This window comes from Fusarium keratoplasticum, chromosome 10 (genome assembly GCF_025433545.1).
Source record: "Fusarium keratoplasticum isolate Fu6.1 chromosome 10, whole genome shotgun sequence".
NCBI classification, from domain to species: domain Eukaryota; kingdom Fungi; phylum Ascomycota; class Sordariomycetes; order Hypocreales; family Nectriaceae; genus Fusarium; species Fusarium keratoplasticum.
This window is the reverse complement of record NC_070538.1, coordinates 798234-818608: the sequence shown is the minus strand read 5'-3', so window position 1 is coordinate 818608 and position 20375 is coordinate 798234. Positions and strand designations below refer to the sequence as shown.

Sequence of the window (20375 nt, the reverse complement as noted above, 5' to 3'; positions counted from 1 at the left end):
AACGGGTTAATTCCAAAACAGGGCTATTGTGATTATCATAACAATCTAGAGACTGTGCTGCAGCTGGTTCTCTCAATTTTTGGGCTGCATCAGCTGGCGCCATCTGGTCGATGTTAGCAATGCAATTTCTGACAGTCTTCCATCGGCCAATCTCCAATAGCACGCATGCCAGACACCTGGAAGTTCGTTCATTACCAGTAGCATCGGCGTCTGAGCAAGGGTAATAAACATGTAGCCAGTGGATTGATCACGTACGTTTTTCCGGTAGAGCCACAGCTATATGTCTATATCTAAGGACTCACACAGCACCTGTATACAGGCTTGTAAAAACTTCTGAGCATCCCCTTCAGCCTGCCACGCATCGTTATAAGCCGCTGCTAGACTCAACTCGCCCCGATGCGATGCAAGGAAAATCCCATATCCATTCCCCATCTCCTCCCCGGTTATCCAAGGCTTGCTGATGCTGAAACACCCCATCGTTGACGGCAGTATGTCATCCAACCGACCGAGGCTCGATAGGGATACACTCGGATTCGGAGACGGAGGTGGTCCAGGAGCAGGGTTCTTGATGAGCCGCGGAAGTGTCTGCAGCCAGCCGGCCCAAATGTGAGGTGCGAGGTACGAATGCTCATCATCATCCGCTACGCGACGATAGAAAGCGCGCACCTCTTGGAGAACACGTTGGAACTCTTTCTTTAACGGTTGTCCGTCTGTCCCCACCGGCATCTCTATCTCAAAACCAAAACTCGAGCCTGCATGATATGCTGTAACAGGGTGCTTGGAAGTGCTGAATGGTTCGGCGCAGAATGGCCGTAGGTTCCGCAAAAGATCGCAGCGGTAGTGAAGTGGCTGCTGGTGTGCGTTTTCGTTCACCAAGCCGTGCAAGACAATGGGGATGGCTGCATTGAAGGCGTGTGTGACGGTTGCGCCAATGGCTTTGCATGCTGCTAGTATTTTGGCGGTTTTGGCCTGGTCAAGAGTAATTTCCGTTCGCTGGTGCCGGCCTGGAACCTGGGCTCCTTTCCTGAAGGGCAGCGAGAGGTACTGCTTAGGTTCGTGCGGCTGGGAAAAGAAGACATGCTCGGAGAACATTTTGTCAACCCTTGCTTTTTGAACAGAATTGAGGTCCTGAGGAACTGCTGCGGCAGCACGGTAAGGTGGGCTGAGATTATGCACCTCGGTGCCGCCGAGCCCGGCGAGGGTGAAACTATTTCCTTGCTCGAGCGCATCAGATGCATGCTTCACAATGTTGCTCAAGAGTAACAACGTTCCAATACCGTCAATGGTTTCGTGTGGAGCTCGAAAGATGATATCACGATACTCAAAGTCCTTATCATCAGAAGGTAGTGTGATGACGAAGATGGTGGGCAAGTCGGGGGCAGCAGGATCCGAGTTGGCAAATTCGACACCCAGTTGGCCGTTTGAGATCTCCAGGAATGTGGCTTCTAGCCAACCTTCCCTCTCAACTTCGCTCTGAATCATGCTGTAGGTTCGCGTGAATCGTTCAGTGTCGAAGTCATATTCGACTTGAGATGCGATCGATGGGTGGTCCTGCCGAGTGCGGCACCAGGCTTTTCTTAGTGCTCCGTTGACGTCTGGCCGTGAAGCTGCAGCGGTAGTATCGATTTTGAGCGACACATGGCCTGTGATTGCAAAGGGCCTTCGCCCTTGGGTGTCGAAGACCTTGGCCGCCTTGGCCCAGAACATTTCCACCTCGTCAATGTCCCGCTGCCATCTGCCAGGAGTGTACTCCACCCAGTCAAAGGAGTGCGGAGGTTGGGCCATGGCATGAATCCAGAGTGAAAAAGACCAAGGTAGCTGGTTGGAAAGAGCGAAAGATTCTTTATTCGGTGGATTGACTTTGTGAAGACTTGGGAATCTATTTAAGTTGTTGAGGTGTTGGCTCATTCTGATTAAGTACTCCATGGCCATGCCTCTACCAAAGCTTATGGCGGGCCCCGCCTAGCTAAACTAATGCAACCCGCTGATATGGATGGCGTGGGGGCTTGCGGGATTAAATATCGGTTCACTTATGAAATAGTAAGTTAACCTCATAGCATCCCTAAAGGTAGATTAAGGTAATCTAGTTAGAGTAATATAGTTTTATACATAATGAAGCTATTATACAGCTCTATCTATAGTCAAGTTACTATGGTTAACCCCAATTCATGTCGCCTAGCATGAAAGTAATTCGACCTAACACTAGTTTGCTGGGACATTTCATAGTCCCGTTGCGTCCTCGACGCTGTGGCTATGTAACGAGAAACCTGAGGTATTAGGGTCCTCAAGGCCTGGCTTCAACGTCAAAGTCGGTATCTCGTAGTCTCCACCATTCTGTCGCCGATAAGCAATAGGCTTTGCGGTGAACAAGGTTTGCATCCTCTGACGAAGCTCGTCAGCCGCCTCTTTGAACTTTTCATCGCCTGCTCGATCCGATTGATACATGGCAAACGAGGGCAGAACCTCGATGCCGGTGTAGTAGAGGGCCCCATGAGTTACGGGGTATAGAACGTGCTCAAGCGGTCCGCCGATTCCTCGGGCAGAGTAGTGTTCTTTCCAGCCTCCGATTGTCACGACTACCATGCCGCGTTTCCCAAGGAGGATTCCTTCTCCGTATCGATCGCCCCAGTGCGCGTCGCTGTGCTCCCCGACACCATAGGCGAATCCCAGGGAAAAGACCCTGTCTATCCAACCTTTCAGGATGGCAGGCATGCTGTACCACCACAAAGGATATTGGAGAATGACAAAGTCAGCCCACTTTAACTTCTCTTGCTCTTGCTTCACGTCGTCGGTGAGTGTGCCTGAGTAGGTTGCAACGGCTGATGCCTTTGTTACCCTGAGGCGTTCATCGGCGGGATGTTGGGGAAAGTCCTCGCGGTCAACCTGGGACTTCCATTTCATGGCGTATAGATCGGAGACTTTGACTTCATGGCCTTGGGCCTCCAGTTCTTCAACTGCGACTTTGAGGAGGGAGCTGGTAAGGGATTGTGGCTCAGGGTGAGCAAAGACGATGAAGACCTTCATTTTGGCAGTTCTGGCGGCTGGGTCTGTATAACAACAAGGTTGGCGATTGGAAACAAAAGGCAGTAACCGAGCCTACCAAGCCCACCCTTTTATATTCATTAGTTGTCATGACGTGACGGCAAAGCGCGTGGTCTCCGGGCGATTTGAAAACCCTCGATTAGCCTATCACTGACTTATCCGAACGAACCTATCAGCTCTCTTGGAGGCATACCAAGACTGGAACAGTACCCAGCTGACAAAAGGATCTAGCACAACGTTTGAGCAAATTCTTATAAATCATCAGATCATGACGGAAACCGCGCAAGGATGGCGTGATCTGATCAGAGCCTATTGCGTTTGACATCACAAGATAAGCTCGCTTAGGGAAAAAGGATGGGCCTGGCTTGCATTGAAGAAACAGGCAGACGTTTTGCTCGCAAGGTTATTTCCTAATAGTGTACGCGTCGACAGGGGGGTTTAGTCCACATGATAGATCGGCTCAACGATTCAACCGACCCAGCCAACCGGGACTGTTCTGCTTACCGCCGTCATATTTTGTCAAGAAATCTCAACTTAGCATCAAATCTAGCGCCTCTTCAGCTTCGATGGCGACAAACAATACCCCAGAGCTTACCGCGTGCTGCACACCGTCACCAACCGCCAAGGTCTTCCCCCAGTACAGTTTCTTCCAAGAGCGCAGAGCGCCCGCGCTACCCTCGCCGACAGAGATCAAGTATGGAGCCGACGTGATTATCGCTGAGGTTGAGACCCAGGTGTCGATGCGTGAAAAACTAAAAGGTCGTGTCCCGATTCCTGAGGTCTTCGGCTGGGCTGAAGATGGCGGCCAAAGGTTCATTTATATGTCTCTGGTCGAGGGTGAAACTCTACAAGCAAGATTCGGCACCATGAATGAAAGCGAGCGGCGTCTGCAAGGAGCTAAGATCTATGGTAAATGCTTGGAGGGTTTTAACCCAGGAACGAGACAGATATGTTGGTATGTTGTCATACAATTGCCTTCTTACTTCTCATTTATTCTAATACAAACAGGGAGCATTGGAAAGCGCCCGCTAAACGACATTTTCGTCACTGGCAAGCCAGAGCACGTAGGACCCTTCCTAGGGGCAAATGCTGTGCAAAAGTTGCATGAAACATGTGGAATCGACATTGACGACAATATTCCGATTGTTCTTACCCATAACGGCCTTTGTCCCCCCAATATATTATTATCGCGTGGCCCCAACCCAAGGGTCGTGGGCATTCTTGATTGGGGCCAATCAGGACGGTATCCTTCATATTGGGAGTATTGCAAGGCACGACGAGTAGGTGTCGTGGATGAGGAATTCACTTCTGCCCTTCAAGAGGAATGGCATACCGCTTATCTGCCTGAGATCATTGATACGGTGGATGATGAGAGCTTTTACCACCCGTGGCTGTATTTCATGTTGTCCAACATCTGAGACTGTTGCTCAAGTAAGCATAGGCCTGCGGGCAGGTACCAGAATTGTTAATTAGCTATGCTCTCGCTGTTATGGCAATACTCTCGGCGTGCCGATGCTGTTCTATTTCCTCGGATAGCTATTTGGTTCTACTCTTTAGCTATACCCGCTTTTCCTCCAAACGTTCAAGCCAGCTGAGGATCAAGTTGACGGATAGGCAACCCGAGATATCATAGGCCTTGGGGAGCAAAGACGGGAAAAGGTCGACATGATTTCTTTCAAGACAAAGCTGTCTCTCCAAGGACCCAAAGATAACCCATCTTGTTCTGCCAAGATTCTCTCGCCTGCCAAGATGTGGCGCTGTGCACTGTCGCCGCGGTTCTGAAGCTCGTCGCAAACGGTGAGCAAGACACAGGCAATGAGTATGATGATGACGTCGACGTTCTGAGAGCGACTCAGAATCTGCAGTGCCCTGCTGTAGTGGGCAAGGAACGGGACGTTGTTGCTCGAGCTCAAGTTTGATGCTGCAATGACCAGGTGCTTGATGCTTTCATCGACATGACTGGCCTGCAGCACAACCATGCCCCAGAAGCCCTCTGTGCCGTAGCCGGAAAGCATCGGAGCATACAGCTCGCTGAACATCTGGAACGACTGCCTCGACCTGGCGGGACATGCACCAGGGGTTGAGCAGGACCCTGAGCCCATGACAACTACCGAGACTGCCTCCAGCCTGGGCTTTGGTACGGGATAGCCGTCACATTTCCGACCAGTGGAGATGCAACGCTTGCATGATGGCTTCTTCTCGTCGCACTTGACACGTCGGGTCCTGGGAGGGTTAGATGCTCCGGAGTTAACCTGGCGTGTGTCTGTTGACTGGCCCCTCACCTACAGGTGATGCACCCGCCGTTACTCCGCCTGTGCCTCATCGGCCCGCTGCATTCTTTACCAGTTGAAGCCATATCATCGGCTGCTTGTCAAGGGAAAGTCGGCTGGAGTTTTTCACGTCAGCGGTCTGAGATTCATTATAGCCGGGTCCTCGACTCGGAGATAATGTGGTCGAGGTTGGGCGCCCACAAGCCAACTCTGATTGGCCTGCTCGGTAACTAACAACTAGCGTCAACCGGGGGTGCATAAAATGTGTGCAGAGTCAACGTTGATTGGCTAGGGCGCTCCTAAGCTGTTCGTCGTGATTGTATCCAAGGCATGAGAGGTATCTGCAACGATGATTCTGTAGATGAGAGCCCGGATTTTACTATTCAATTCTCCTAAAGCCGTTTTGAGCTTACAAATGTATCGTGCTTAGTGGATGAAGCTCAATGAACTGCCTGGTGAAGTGGGATTATAAAGAGGTTAAATGCTCATGATCAAATTGTAACTCATCACTATCACATCCTCAAGCAATTACTTAGAAGGCTCAACTCTAACCTTTACCTAAGTCTATTCCCCTTTCAAACACTATGGCATCCCAGAATCTCCCAATCTCCCTCAAGAACAGCTTGGATGCTACCAAGGTGGACTACGCCCAACTGGGAGCGTCTGGACTACGCGTCTCAGTTCCGATTCTCGGATGCATGTCCTTTGGTTCCAAGAAGTGGCATCCCTGGTTGATCGAAGAGGAGGAAGCTCTCGAGATCCTCAAGGCTGCCTATGACCGAGGTATCAACACCTGGGACACGGCCAACATGTATTCCAACGGCATCTCTGAGAAGATTCTCGGGAAAGCAATCAAGAAGTTCAACCTCCCCCGCCATAAGCTTGTCCTCATGACAAAGTGCTCCGTCTTTGTCGGCGAGGATCAGGAGGTCGTGGGTCCCTCTCATGGACAGTGCATGGCCCAGAGCAAAGACTATGTCAATCAGGGAGGTGAGTAGGCTTTTCCCTTGCACTTGGATCTCTGTACTGACATATCAGGTCTCTCTCGCGCGGCCATTTTCAACGCCGTCGAAGCATCGCTCGCTCGCTTGGGAACTACCTATATCGATGTCCTTCAGATTCACCGCTACGATCAATCCACGCGGCCTGAAGAGACAATGAAGGCCCTCCACGACCTTGTACAGAGTGGCAAGGTCCGCTACCTTGGCGCAAGCTCGATGTGGGCTACGCAGTTTGCGGGCCTGCAGCATGTAGCAGAGCGCAACGATTGGACCAAATTCGTGTCAATGCAAAACTACTATAACCTGTGCTACCGCGAGGAAGAGCGAGAAATGAACCGGTTCTGCAAGGAAACTGGTGTGGGAATTATCCCGTGGTCGCCTCTATTTGGCGGTTTGCTGGCTCGTCCGTTCGGTGTCCAGGACACGGAGCGCTCCAAGATTCCGTCTCCATTTGGCTCGGCAGTCACTTCAGCCGATGAAGAAATTGTTAAGAGGGTGGAAGAGGTAGCCGGTAAGAAAGGCTGGAGGATGGCCCAAGTGGCTCTGCTTTGGCTGAGGAGCAAAGATGCGATTCCAGTTGTCGGCCTGAACTCCATCTCCAAAGTTGAGGAGGCTGTGGAGCTGCGCGGCAAGGAGCTGAGTGCGGAGGAAGTGGAATATCTAGAGGAGCTGTACATTCCCAAGCCCATTGCAGGACACTTTTAGATTTTTTCATCTCACTAGGTAGTTAGCTACTACCCCGGGCAATCGCTTGCATTTGTGCGATACCAATCACAACCGTTCCTAGCTTAACGCTTCGGGCCACACATCAAAGTATCCTGCTCAGTCTGACGTGAGATGTGAGGATCGGATTGGCTCCACCGCGACTTGTTACGTCTGGGCAGAGAGACTGGCCAAGAAAACCCCGTAGCCATGGTTGCAAGACATTCTTACGTCTCTATTGGCTGCCAGTCCTGTTGCTGCCTGCAATGACCCTCCCTTTTATTTTTCCCTCACGGCGCAACTTCTTCAATCTCTTTTCTTTGTCAACTTCTCTTATTTTCTTATTTTTACACCATGAGCATCTATTATCTTGAACGTATTCAGTTTGGCAACCGAGATGGCCTGTCTATGTGGATTCGCTGGAACAAGGCACGAATGATTGTGCACATTGATCCATCCCCAGCTGGGGACTTCATGCAGGATTCTCTCATCAAGGAGTACGAAGACGCTGTTTGTAATAGCCAGAAAGAGGAAGAAGCTATGATGGACAAGATCTTGGACACCGTCGTTGAAGTTGGGAGGTCAACTTTTGACCAGACTGTCCCACCGAAGGACAAGCCTGCTCCCCCGCCGTCCCTGCATTCTCTCCTTTTCCCAGAAGAATTTACCTTTCTCTTCTACACACAACACAAAGATGGAGAGTGGATCCTCGACACCAGCGCCCAGAGCCCCGACGTCTCTTTGAGGGGAGCACTGCCACTCAATCTTGAGCTTATCCAGGGTGCGGATCTGCCCACAGTCTCGACCAAAGACATATTTGTGGTGGATGAAATCATCAGCGACGGACGTGTCTCTCGTGTTCTCGTGGAAAATGAAGAAATGTGCGCCAAAGTCGGGATTTATCTGCCGGCCGAGTCTATCCAAAAGGAGCTGCACACTCTTTTGAAGATTCGGGCCTCCCAATATGCCGACACTATCCGGGCACCAAAGATTCTCGGTTTGGTCAAGAGTCCAGTCCATGAAAAGATAATCGGCTTCTTAAGTCAGTACATTCCGCCCCCGGATGTTCTCTCACTTGTCAGTCTCGGAGATGTCAGGGCTTCCTCGTTTTCCGCGAACAGGAGGAACAAGTGGGCGAGACAAGTCCAAGAAACGGTCCAAAGGTTGCATGAAATCGGAGTCGCATGGGGAGATGGGGGACCTTCTAATGTCTTGATCCATAATGATACTGATGATGCGTGGGTCATTGACTTTGATGGTGGATGGATGGATGACTGGGTGAAGAGGACCGTTGAAAGGGACGAAGAAGAAGTTAGGAAGATATTTGAGTTTCTGGAAGTTTAATGCCACTTTTGTATCATGTTAATCCAAAAAATACTATCTCCGAGGGATAGAGAGTCCTGTATTGCCGAGTTGTCTCGGAGGAATGGCCAATACGTCATCCAGGCTGCGCAGGGTCCGTATGAACTAATCATTGGATCTTGGATCGCTACGTTGGTGCTTCAGTCTTGTGCCACATATTAAACCGACAGGTAGCAGTTCAATAAATAAATGAATTCGGTCCGCTAGAGTAACCACGATGCACAATCTGACAGCATGTAGTTGAGCGGGTCATAAAACGAGCATACCGTTTTTCTTTATACACAGGCTTTAAGCATACGTTACTGCAAATACCATAGTAGCCGGGCGTGTGGCTTTCTCTAGTTTTAACCAAGACGGAAAACTTCACAAGACACACGCCGCCCATGCCGGCTAGACGAGTCGATTGGCTACTTGGGCGCAAAGAGACACCTCCCTGAGGTTAACCCAAAGCCTCTTTAGCATCCTCAGCCTGATATTGAGTCTTGGGCCGTTGTCGTATTTGGCGATGGCGTCCTGAGACAGCCATCGAGTGGAATGGCCAAGAGTTAAGCCAACGGCCACAAGTGCACAAGAACTAACGGAGACCCGGAGTGTCCTCAGTAGAAAACAGGCTGCGCCCAGTGGGAAGACAGTTGGGCGTCCCTTGAGGACTTTTCAGCCAGCCAGTTTGTAGTTACGCAGCCACTGGGCTGTTTTTACGTAAAGGCCATACCCAAAGAGAGAGCTAAAGCGTCCATTCTGGGCGTTTTGTAGTTGGTATAAAGATAGTGTCCTGAGCCATGATATGCCATTTGACATGCCTCTACCGTGAAATACCGTCCATCCATTGTATTCCATCCGAAAACCATCATCATATTTTCCTTGAGTATGGTATTGGATAGGTTAGACTTTACTGGGAGATCTCTCGATAACCAGACGCGTGCCTTCGTCAGACCCAGCCAAGATAGGGAAGTCTTGTACGGTCGGTACAGCTAGGGATTCGGGCGCACTTTAGCGATGTCATCTGATCATTTAAAAGTCTTTAGGCCATTCAGGCTGAGTCTGGAATCGAGGCTTCGCCAGTTGGCGTTTTTGGCTAACCTTGAAGGACCAACGAACAGGACTGCCAAGAGTTGAACCGCTAGCCACATCTGCTCCATAACCAACAAGCAAAGCTTGTTGAACGATGTTCACCAAAAGAGACGATCAGACGGCATCCACATGGCCTTGAGTCGCCGATGTGCACCATAACATGTCAGCGGTGGCTGAAAGCATCTGTCTCGCTAATAGACAGAGGACGAAGGCCATCTTTCAGCTCATGCAAGCCTCCTCATGGCCGGTCGCAGAATGCAAAAACTGAAGAGCTGATACATGGATTTATTTAGCCAAAGCAACGCCGGACTTGTTTTGCACCGGTCACTCCTGTCTGCAGCGCTTTTGCATACCTTCAGACCCACCGTCGGCCATCTCAACGCGATGCTCTTATCAAGATTTGCAAAGGTGATGGCCGTATGGGAAGGGCTCATTGGAAAAGCTATTTCCATCGCCCCTCGTACACGTACCTTTCCCGACAGTGTTGGGGGTTCCGACTCTGGATATCTGAGGCTTGACCATGGACTTCATCGGCGAGAGAATAGCCGCCTGACCGCGGGCACCCTCACCATTACTGTAGCCCCCGATCCGACCTGCGGCTTCGACGCAAACGAGGATGTCGTAACGTGCCCCAGCTCAAAGCGTTGTTCTTGGGAATCCGGTCGGATCGATAATGTCTTTTGCGACTTGAGATACATCCGAACCACCTGCCTCGACCGCACCGATGCGTTAGACCCGGATCTATGCGACTTGGATTGCATTGAGGATGCAAATACGTTGCTTTGGTGAGCTGAACCTTGGCTGGTAATTTTTCGAGACAGCGGCTAACATTTCGATCTACAGCATCGAGTCCAGCCTCCCCTACTGCCTCCCGGTTGAGTTCAGCGGCAGCATCAGCCAGTGGATTTGCCACTCAACTTCAAGTTTCCTGGTTCTTTTTAGCACGCTCGATATGCAACCTCGAGACTTCACTACCGTTGTCCTGGTTGATGGCAACCCTGTCACGTCGTGGACGAATGCCGTGACTATGGACCCACCAACTACATCGACAACGAGACGAACGGTCACAGTTACGAAGGAATCCAACGGGACAACTCAGACAAAACCTCCGCCCCCTGGGGTCAACGTCGGTGCAGTCGTTGGGGGTGTAATCGGAGGTGTGGCCTTCGTCAGTCTGGTGGTCATTGGAGTCACGTTATTCTTGCGACGAAAACGCGAGAAAGCTGATCCAAATGACTCTCTCCCTGACTACGCCATCCAGTCGAACATGCCAGATGCGAAAGCCATGGCAGTCTCTCCAACTACAACCCAGCCATACTCCCCCACTTTGATCTCGTCGATCGAACCCCAGAAAGAGGGGATACCCCCTCCGGCTTCCTATCAACATCCAGAACCGTATGGGACAGCTAGCGCAGGCCACCGGAGCATGGAAGCCCACGAGCTTTCGGGGTTGGTGGGAGATCACCAATCTGGGCCTTCTCCAGGAGCGAAATGAGCGCCCAATATGAGCAACACTTACACATGTCTAAAAGTTCACGAGTGTACTCTACGCATCCGATGTATCGGGGGCTGGCGATGACGGAGGGACGAGGGAAAGACAGGCCCTGGGCAATGATGAAGAGAAACGAGGCTGCGGATAAACTGCAAGACAGAGTATTCCCAATTAGGTGTTTTCAGCCAGCCAATTTTTATGGTTATACAGCCACTGGCTTGCTTTTACGTAGAGGCCTTACCCGAAGAGAAACCCACTGCGTCCACAATGGGAAGTCTAGGTTCAGCCATGGCAACACCACCCAGCATTGTAGTCACCAGTGGGAGAAGTATGCCAAACTTATTTCAACCTCATCCCGAATTACATGTGAATTCTCTCCAATAGCCGAGTCCAGACTCCCTCCTCCAGGTAACCTGACTCAAGTCCACAGCCATGTGACAGAGCCTCAACTGTCAACACTGCAATACCTAACCTGTGGAAGGGAGTGCATGGTTCGTACAGACTAATCGCTGTATATCTACTGAATAATTCATGGGCACCGACGATTTTACTTCATTTGGGCGCAAAGAAAGCGTCTAACGGGTCCTCAATACTTGTTCTGCACCTCCACAAGGCGCTGGGTGGCTGTCTCGGTCTTGTGGAACCTCCAAGCCTTGATCTTCCTCTCAAAGAGCTCATCCAGCTCGGCAGCAGAACGACTAGAGAGTGAATTGTTAGTATCGGTTATTTTTGTAATTGCAGGTTCACTCACCCTTTGGTCTCGGGAATCAGAAGCCACATTCCGATCACGAAAGGAAGACCGACGCCGGCGTAAAACCAACCCGTCTTGAAACCCCAGTTCCACTCGTGCTCATTAACCATGCATGGAACAAGGACGTTCATGACAATTCCGACTACACAGGTGATGGCAGCACCAAAGCCAGCGGTATAAGGTCGAAGTCGCTGGGAGGAGATTTCGCCGATGTAGCCCCAACCTGCCGCTCCGTTGGCGGTCATACCAATGTCTGTGACTGGAGTTAGCTATGAAGAGACTGAGGGATGGAGCACACTCACTCCAGAAGCAGGCAAAGAGTACGAAGATGTAGTCCATTGCCTTTGTCTTCTTAATGAGACCAAGGACTCCGATGACTGCGCAAGCGAGCATTTCCACTGTGGTAGATGTGCAAGCGATCCATCTTCGGCCAACTCGATCAGCAACGAGAATAATAATGATGATGGTGGCGATGTTGATGCCAGAGGTGATACACTTGACTGTGAATGGCTTGGCAACACCTGCCTGCTGGAAAAAGTAAGTGCCAAAGCTAGAGAAGAGGGTAAGACCGAGGAACTGCTGGGAGAGGTTGGCCCAGAGAGCTGTCACGGTGCGTCTGCCGTCGGTGCCTCGGAAGATGGACACCCAACTCTGGCGTTTCTGCTCAGCTGCGACAGCTTCTTCGTGTTCCGCGGCGAGAATCAGGACCTGGAGTTGCTGATCGATGTTGTAATCGGGCACTCTGCCGTGGAGTTGTTGCATCGCCTTGCGGGCTCGCTCGTAGTTCTTCCTCCCGACACACCAGGCTGGTGACTCGGGTAGGAAGACATAGATGAGAAGCATGAGTCCAATCTGAGCCCATTGAGTATAAATCGGGACCAGCCAGTCCATCTCATGTGTTGTGTTGAGAACGTTGAGTGCCACATGGGCAAAGAAGGTGCCGACAGTCCACCAGAAGCTATAGCACATGAGAAGACCACCACGAATTCGCACTGGTGCAACTTCGGAGATATAGATGGGCAAAGTCGACTGAAGGCAACCGACACCGATGCCGGCGAGCAGCTTGCCAACCAGCCAGACCGGCCAAGTTCGTGCGAGGGATTCAGTCATTACGCTCATAGCCAAGATGAACCAGTACGTGTACATGGCAACCTTCCTACCAAATCGACTGGAGACGAAGGCGAGGGACGTCATTCCGATGACTTGACCGACGGACATGATGGAGCTCCAGGCGCTGAGGATGGGAGATTCGAGGAAGGGGTTTCCTTCAGCGTCGTGCTTGGTGGCAAACTCGTGGACGAAGCCCTTGTTGGCGACAATGCTGGCGTTCATGCTAGACACTGTCAGCTATTGTATGTTAGAGGTGAGTGATGTCCTACCCGACTTGGAAGCCATCAGTTGCAGCACTGAAAGCCGCAAGGAAGCACACAATTGTGGCAACCTTGAACGTCTTGACAGTTTGCCATGGCGTCAGGTGTTCATAACCAGATGCTGCCTGACCCTTGCTGGCAGCATCTACGGCGGCTTCAGACTCCTTGAGGCCCATCTCGATCGGAGCCTCTGCGTGCTCCACGTTCTCTGTCTCCTTGGGGGGTGCCATGGTGAAGGATGCGAATGCGGGGAAGGTTCATGCAGAATCTGGGGGATTTGGAGAAAGGAATGATTCCTCCGTGGTTTTAATAGTCAATAACTCGGGCAACAATAAAGCGAAGAACGAGGTAGCTAGCTGAATGCGGAGGTGACTTGGGTATATCTGCTAAGCGCAAAGTGGAGGATCACCTTGGTTCCGGGGTGGCCATCGAATGAGGTGGTGATCCGGTCGGAAGTCGAGTCACTCCGGCCCAACCGAACGTCCTGACCCCGGAGAGACTATCCCCAGGTTAACCCATTCCCCGCATCAACTGGCTTGCGGGAAAAGGCGGAGAACCAGGGGGGGGTTAGCTGGACGACGTGGGGCAAGCTCTGCAGGGTACCAGGAGAGAGCAACTCGTCTATTATCATGAACTGATTGGATGAAGATGAGTAGCTTCGCTGCTGTTTGCCCCGAGGTTTGAAATGTCTGGTGCAATGGAGACAAGGTTGTGGTTCAGTCGTTGGTCCGGGAGTTAACAGCGGGATCGCCATCACGGAAGAAAAGTACGGAATACTATCACGAAGTATTGTCACAGAATAGTGAGTTTTTGGGAACCGTAAATACCAACGTTGGAAGTGTACTGAAAGAAGTGAAGATAATGGATTGAATGTTTCTCCAACTACCTATCGTACTCCTTCAAACTTCATCTCCACCCTCCATGTGGATAGCCTCGGTTAGGATATGGCCGCAACGTGACCCCAGCAGTTAACCAGTCTGGGTAGATCTGGGGTTAAGGAGCGGAGAGAAACCCGAAAGCGAGGAGCCCTGTCAATGGTAATAGGCACTTTTACGAGATGTTCCAAGTCAAGATACGTGCATTGTGCTTGTCCAGGAGCGACCTGGTAAGCTCCAGCTGAATCCGCGTACTCGTACTGATCGCGAGACTTGGCGTTCAGTGCGTGTCATGGTTGCTGCCCCCCAAAAATTGGCGAGTTCAGGAGCCTGGTGGCTTAACCAAGGTCTATTACGGCAGGAATCGGGCATATGACTAGAATATCACTGGAAACCAACATCTTGTGTCCTCCTTATTGCTAATATCAAGGGTTCTTCTACCAGGCCGGAATAATTCCACAGAAGCCAAATCACCGAGTTTTGGCTTGTTTCTATGTGCAAACACTAAACGAATCCCAAAAATTCCCGGCCACCAGCTTCAAATCTTTCCGTTGGTCTTCTGAGATCGACGTTTGCGGAACGTTTCACGGAGGTAGCGTGACGAGTCTTTGGGCGTGCGCTTCAAGGTCGAGAAGTCAACGTGGGTTATTCCGAATCGTGGCCCAAAGCCAGCTGACCATTCTTCAAAATGTTAGCATTGGCGGTATTTGAGAATAGAGGAGGGAAACGCACCAAAGTTGTCCATCAAAGTCCAGACGTAGTACCCTTGCACAGGCACACCATCCTCGTAGATAGCTCGAGAGATAGCATCGAGATACAAACCAAAGTATCTTGTCCGGAACTTGTCGTCCACAGCTATATTAACATCATCTTCGCCGGGGCAAGGGCAGCCATTCTCGGTGACGATGACGGGGAGACGGTACCGGTTCCACACCCAGTTCAGCAGTTTGCGGAATCCTTCTGGTGCAACGCGAAGCCATTTTGTGCCTGAAACAGGACCAATCTCAACACCTGCGTGGTTGACGGAGCCTTCCTCGATGTTGCCCGTCCAGTCGTCGTCAGCTGGAGGATCTGGGAGGGCGCGGGCATACTTTGTTGAGTAGTGGTTCATGCCATAGAATGCGTTGATACGACTCGTGTCTCGCAGTAGTTGGCGCTCCTCGGGTGTGAACTCCGGTAGTCTTGAGCCGAGATATTCTCTCATGGATGGGGGATAGTCTTGGCCGAGGAAGATAGGATCACCGAACCAGCCGATATAGAACTCCAGCCGTCTTTGCGCAGCGTGAATGTCTGCTTTCTTATCCGAGTAGGGCTCGTAGAAGTGTCCGTTCAGGACAATAGAGATGTCACCCTTCTGGGATGTAAACTCCTTGCTGTAAATCTGGACGACTTCAGCGTGGGACAGGATGAGAGTGTGCCCCACGCGCCATGGCTCCGTCTTGGTGTCGTTCCCAGCAGCAGCACAACGCCCTGGCGCGAGTACACCATTGTGATGAGCAAAGATGGATGTGATGTAAGGTTCATTGAAGGTGACCCATTTCTTCACTCTGTCGCCAAATCGCGAGAAGCAGAGTCTCGCGTAACGGATGTAATCAGCCTTGAACTCTTCAGTGTTCAAAAAGGCGCCGTATCGATCGTAGATGCCCTGAGGAGTATCCCAGTGATACAAAGTTGCAACCGGCTCAATGCCTTTTGCAATGAGCCTATCAATGAGGTCGTTGTAAAAGGCAATTCCTTTTTCATTGATGGGATCGTCGCGACCACCGAGAGGAATCAAGCGGGACCAAGAGATGGAGAAGCGATACACGTCGACGTCAAATGACTTCATCAAATCGACATCCTCCTGGACGCGATTATAATGATCGCACGCTACATCGCCATTCTGGTTGTTTGTCCGCGACGGGGTGAGATGGGTGTACGTATCCCAGATGGAGGGACCCTTGCCATCCTGCGTGACCGCTCCCTCAACCTGGTATGCGGCCGTAGCGGTGCCCCATTTGAAGTCTGGAGGGAGGGGAAGATCCTGGACGGGCAGGTCGTGGCCGGTTGACTTGCTGTACGATGTGACGACATCGCCAGCCAGGAACATGGACGCCTCGTTGGCCATGGTGCAGAGAGGAATAACGTGGTGTGAGTTGACCTACCAACGGCTGGTACAAAAGCTACTACATCTTTTATAGAGCTCAAGAACATACCTTCAAGGATCTTTACACCCAAACAGCCTGTCTTGCCTGTCTCACACCATGCTAAGGCTGTCATGGCTTCTCCATAGGGTTAACGCCCCTGGTCGAGTTTCCCGACAGGTTTCCCGACAGGTTTTCCGCCGCTAATGCACATCGCCAACCTCCCCTGTCATGCGGAGTCTGGAGGATCGCCTGGAAAAGACCTCCGGAGTATTTAGCGTGTCCAAGACTTGTTTCCACGCAGGCAATTACTCCAATAGGGCACTCGTTCCGATTAATCAGCTACTCGAACGATGGCTGACCACTAATATTGGCTAATTTGCATTGTTGATTCGGTATTTCTCCGTGCCCGAGTCAGAATCCATGCGTGTGTGCATGAGGGGTTATCTTTCCCACGGAATTACCAACCCAACATCAGCCTACTAAAGACTCAGCTCGCGTTAATTGCTCCCGAATCTAGTCATATGACGGATTCGGCGGAGAGCACCTGTGAGGGGTTAAATGTGTAGGTGTGATCAAGGGTGCTTGAAACGACTCGACAGTCAGGGCCTCGACGCTGTTATCTCGTTTCCTACCTCGCAGCATAAGATGGCTTCCGTCATTGACGTTCAGTTTGAGCACTACCACGCCCCAAACACGCTGGGCGTCCAGCACCCTACGCCTAGGATCTCGTGGAAGATCAAAGACCCAGCAGGCTCATTTAAACAAGCTAGCTATGAGATCGAGGTCAGCGACGGCAATGCCAATAAACAGCAACATCTTGCCTTGACTGCGAAACGAGCGTCAAGTCGCTCAAGCCTCGTTCCATGGCCATTCGATCACACTCTCCGCTCGCGGCAGAAGATATCCATCCGAGTAAGGCTCTATGATGGCAAGGATAACGCTACTCCTTGGAGCGAACCTGCACTTCTCGAAACTGGCCTCCTCGAGCGCAGCGAGTGGCTATGCCAGCGTATTGCTGCTCCTTGGGGTCCCGGAACTTCTGAACCAGACCCGGAACAGCTATACCGAAAGGAATTCCAGCTTTCGGGCGAAATTGAGCGGGCCAGGCTCTACATCACGTCTCAGGGCGTTTACGAAGCCGAGGTCAACGGGCAACGCATCGGCGACTACTTCCTCGCTCCCGGATGGACTGCCTACGACAACAGACTACAATACCAGACATACGATCTCACAGCTTCACTCGCTGAGGGCGCCAACTGTATCGGGGTTCGTCTTGCTGAGGGTTGGTTTTCTGGTCGGATCGGCTTTGAGGGAGGTCATCGAAATATCTGGGGCCCGCACACTGCTCTTCTGGCACAGCTTGAGGTGCTTTACGCCAACGGTCATTCTGAGACTATCGTTTCTGATGGTTCTTGGACTGTGACTAAGGGCCCTATCAAGCTTGCTGAGATTTACGACGGCGAAAAGTACGATGCACGAGATGAGATCGCATCGTGGTCAACTCCCGCAATGGACAAGGCAGCCTCCAAGTGGGAACCTGTTCTGGTTATGGAGACCCTGCCTCCGGAGATCGAGCTCACAGCTGGCTACGGAGAGCCCGTTCGTCGGGTTGAAGTGATCAAACCCCTGGAGAAGATCATTACACCATCTGGAAAGACCATCTTCGACTTTGGCCAAAACCTGGTCGGATATCTTCACCTTCGAAACATCAAAGGTCCTCGGGGACACAAGATCACGCTCCGCCATGCCGAAGTCCTAGAGAACGGAGAACTTGGCACGCGCCCGCTCCGCATTTGCAAGGCAACTGACGAGTACACTCTAAAAGGCGACGAAAAAGGCGAAAGTTACGAACCTCGATTCACATTCCATGGTTTCCGATACGCCGAGGTTGATGGATGGGTTGGTGATCTGGACTTGGAATCAGTCGAGGCTGTCGTCTGCCATACTGATATGAAGCCCGTTGGAGGGTTTGAGTGTTCGGAGCCCTTGCTCAATCAACTTTACAAGAACGTTGTCTGGGGAATGCGTGGAAACTTTCTCTCTGTTCCCACTGATTGCCCTCAACGTGATGAAAGACTCGGTTGGTCTGGAGACCTAGCCCTCTTTGCGCCGACTGCGACTCTTATCTACGACTGCTTCGGCATGTTGAGGAATTGGCTCATTGACCTGGAACACGATCAAAACGTGCTCGGAGGAGTGCCACCCATGGTCAGCCCCAACTCTACAATCCCAGATCCTATTTGGTGTAGGAGAGTGCCTTGTGCTATTTGGCATGATGTCACGATTCTTGCGCCTTGGGCTCTTTATCAAGAGACGGGGGATGAGAGTATTCTTGCGCAGCAGTACAATAGCATGATGACTTGGATGAAGGTTCTTCCACGAAAAGACCACTTGTGGGATCCGAAGCCGTTTCAACTGGGAGTGAGTACAGTCCTTGATTTATTCGACATTGGTTACTGACCTGTTCAAGGACTGGCTTGACCCAGCAGCACCTCCAGATGCTCCGTGGAAGGGAGCGACAGACGCCAAAATGGTGGCCAACATGTTTCTCATCCAAAGTTTAGACCTGATGGTCAAGATATCCGCTATCCTCGGACACAAGGACGTTGGTGTCAAGTTCCAAGCTGACTCTGAAGCTGCTCGGAGCGCATTCCAAGATGAATACGTCACACGCAACGGCCGTCTAGTCTCCGACTCTCAGGCAGCATACGCTTTGGCAATTTGTCTCAATATCTTGTCTCCTGCACAAAAGAAACACGCGGCGGATAGGCTTGCGTGGCTGGTGCGAAAGAATAACTTCAGGATCGGAACGGGCTTTGCCGGAACGCCGTATCTGTGCGAGGCTCTCGCTTCCACAGGGCATTTCCAAGTTGCTTATGCCACGTTACTTGAGAAAGGCTGCCCCTCATGGCTTTACCCCGTTACCATGGGTGCAACTACCATGTGGGAGAGGTGGGATAGCATGCTGCCAGATGGCTCCATCAACCCGGGCGAGATGACATCGTTTAATCACTATGCGTTCGGTGCCATCGCGAAGTTTCTATACGAGAGACTTGCTGGACTACAGAGGCTCGAGCCAGGGTGGAAGCGATGCCGGATTGCCCCCATGATTGGGGCAGAGTTTACAAGTGCCTCGGCTTCTCACATTACTCCTCACGGCAAGATATCCTGTTCGTGGGAAACATCACCAGTTAAGGAGTCGCCTCAGAGCGAGAACATCAGGCTTCGGGTCACAGTGCCCACCAATACTACTGCTGAAGTGGTTATTCCTGGGAAGGATGGAGAGAGAACGGAAATTGTAGGGTCCGGCGAGTGGGATTTTGAATCTGTTTTTGAAAGAGACGGCTCATGGCCAGTCTTGGCCTTGCCACCAAAGTCTTAGTGATCACAGGCAGAGTAAGGCAAGAATCAAGACCGTCACTCCTCATTACCTACCTACGTGAAGCTCTCGACCAGTTCAATTGGACCGCGATACTCGACACTTTTCGCGCCCGGAAATAGAGTCTCTCAAGAGACAACCCTAGCGACTCATCACGAGCTCCATGTAGACATGCCCATAGAAACGTGGTGAGAATATAATGCCTTAGCTGCTTGATATCAAGCTTTTCCAGGAGTATTAGCAGTCCGTATCCCTGGAAACAAAGATATGCCACATATCTTAATTCTTCGTGAATGATCCTTTGGCGGAATTGCCAAACACGGTTAGAGTTGATCTCTGAGTTTGGCATCGTAGCCTTGCCGTCAGGGGACTCGCCATTGCATACGGTTACAGCTCGCAAGTGCCAATCAACTCGTTGGACAAGCCGATGGTACTTGGCAGACACAAAGCTGAATATTGATTTCGAGTGGATAGGGTCCCAGAGAACTCCTTCAAAACATATGATTGTTGATAAAAACGACCGATCGTAGAATAGAGCATGACGACAGTGTTCAAACTCCATGAAAGTCGCCCTGAGATCAGACTTAACCTCTTCTAGGAGCCTCGAAGGGGTTAGACCTATCTCCAATATAAAATGTTCGATATAATCATTGGCCTCTGATACTAAGCAGAAGAGGTCACAAAGGATATGGAGATTCCCCTGCCACTCTTCTGGCTTTAGCTCTGGAAGGTTATCGATTTGCTTAACCTTGGCCTTAGCCTCAGCAGGCTCCAGGGAGAGAAGAAGATGCCGAATGGATCGAAGCCGAGTAATTCGGGGTGCTATGAGAATCGAAAATTCATGTTCAACCCCCTCTAGCACCAAGTCCAGGTATGGTTGGAGTATATGACGGTGGTGAAAGTCGAAGTACTGAAAGGCCCCTGGGCAGGCTGT

At 51.2% G+C, this 20375-nt stretch overlaps 9 protein-coding genes and 1 pseudogene across 10 annotated transcripts, besides 1 other annotated feature; 5 read left to right on the top strand and 5 right to left on the bottom strand.

The window, feature by feature from the left end:
- Nucleotides 1-89: 89 nt before the first annotated feature.
- On the bottom strand, nt 90-1785 carry NCS57_01212400 (uncharacterized protein; the record flags this gene model as incomplete). Its single annotated transcript, XM_053061804.1, has 2 exons — nt 90-103; nt 507-1785. The coding sequence occupies 2 exons, from the start codon at nt 1783-1785 to the stop codon at nt 90-92; spliced, it is 1293 nt and encodes a 430-aa protein (XP_052908332.1).
- A 435-nt stretch (nt 1786-2220) lies between these two features.
- Nucleotides 2221-3024, bottom strand: NCS57_01212300 (Flavodoxin-2 domain-containing protein; the record flags this gene model as incomplete). The annotated part of the gene is made up of 1 exon (XM_053061803.1): nt 2221-3024. One exon carries the CDS (start codon nt 3022-3024, stop codon nt 2221-2223), a length of 804 nt encoding a protein of 267 aa, XP_052908331.1.
- Nucleotides 3025-3608: 584 nt separating this feature from the next.
- On the top strand, nt 3609-4460 carry NCS57_01212200 (APH domain-containing protein; the record flags this gene model as incomplete). Its single annotated transcript, XM_053061802.1, has 2 exons — nt 3609-3951; nt 4051-4460. 2 exons carry the CDS (start codon nt 3609-3611, stop codon nt 4458-4460), a joined length of 753 nt encoding a protein of 250 aa, XP_052908330.1.
- A 180-nt stretch (nt 4461-4640) lies between these two features.
- NCS57_01212100 (Zn(2)-C6 fungal-type domain-containing protein) lies at nt 4641-5081 on the bottom strand (the record flags this gene model as incomplete). The annotated part of the gene is made up of 1 exon (XM_053061801.1): nt 4641-5081. The coding sequence occupies one exon, from the start codon at nt 5079-5081 to the stop codon at nt 4641-4643; it is 441 nt and encodes a 146-aa protein (XP_052908329.1).
- An 815-nt stretch (nt 5082-5896) lies between these two features.
- On the top strand, nt 5897-7018 carry NCS57_01212000 (Aldo-ket-red domain-containing protein; the record flags this gene model as incomplete). The annotated part of the gene is made up of 2 exons (XM_053061800.1): nt 5897-6302; nt 6351-7018. The coding sequence occupies 2 exons, from the start codon at nt 5897-5899 to the stop codon at nt 7016-7018; spliced, it is 1074 nt and encodes a 357-aa protein (XP_052908328.1).
- A 351-nt stretch (nt 7019-7369) lies between these two features.
- NCS57_01211900 (uncharacterized protein) lies at nt 7370-8359 on the top strand (the record flags this gene model as incomplete). Its single annotated transcript, XM_053061799.1, has 1 exon — nt 7370-8359. The coding sequence occupies one exon, from the start codon at nt 7370-7372 to the stop codon at nt 8357-8359; it is 990 nt and encodes a 329-aa protein (XP_052908327.1).
- Nucleotides 8360-9832: 1473 nt separating this feature from the next.
- On the top strand, nt 9833-10943 carry NCS57_01211800 (uncharacterized protein; the record flags this gene model as incomplete). Its single annotated transcript, XM_053061798.1, has 2 exons — nt 9833-10233; nt 10292-10943. 2 exons carry the CDS (start codon nt 9833-9835, stop codon nt 10941-10943), a joined length of 1053 nt encoding a protein of 350 aa, XP_052908326.1.
- A 583-nt stretch (nt 10944-11526) lies between these two features.
- NCS57_01211700 (MFS domain-containing protein) lies at nt 11527-13291 on the bottom strand (the record flags this gene model as incomplete). The annotated part of the gene is made up of 4 exons (XM_053061797.1): nt 11527-11638; nt 11692-11944; nt 11994-13024; nt 13071-13291. The coding sequence occupies 4 exons, from the start codon at nt 13289-13291 to the stop codon at nt 11527-11529; spliced, it is 1617 nt and encodes a 538-aa protein (XP_052908325.1).
- A 1183-nt stretch (nt 13292-14474) lies between these two features.
- NCS57_01211600 (uncharacterized protein) lies at nt 14475-16043 on the bottom strand (the record flags this gene model as incomplete). Its single annotated transcript, XM_053061796.1, has 2 exons — nt 14475-14617; nt 14669-16043. The coding sequence occupies 2 exons, from the start codon at nt 16041-16043 to the stop codon at nt 14475-14477; spliced, it is 1518 nt and encodes a 505-aa protein (XP_052908324.1).
- Nucleotides 16044-16665: 622 nt separating this feature from the next.
- NCS57_01211500 lies at nt 16666-19444 on the top strand (annotated as a pseudogene). Its single transcript has 2 exons — nt 16666-18483; nt 18533-19444.
- Nucleotides 16666-19444: a sequence feature.
- Nucleotides 19445-20375: the final 931 nt, after the last annotated feature.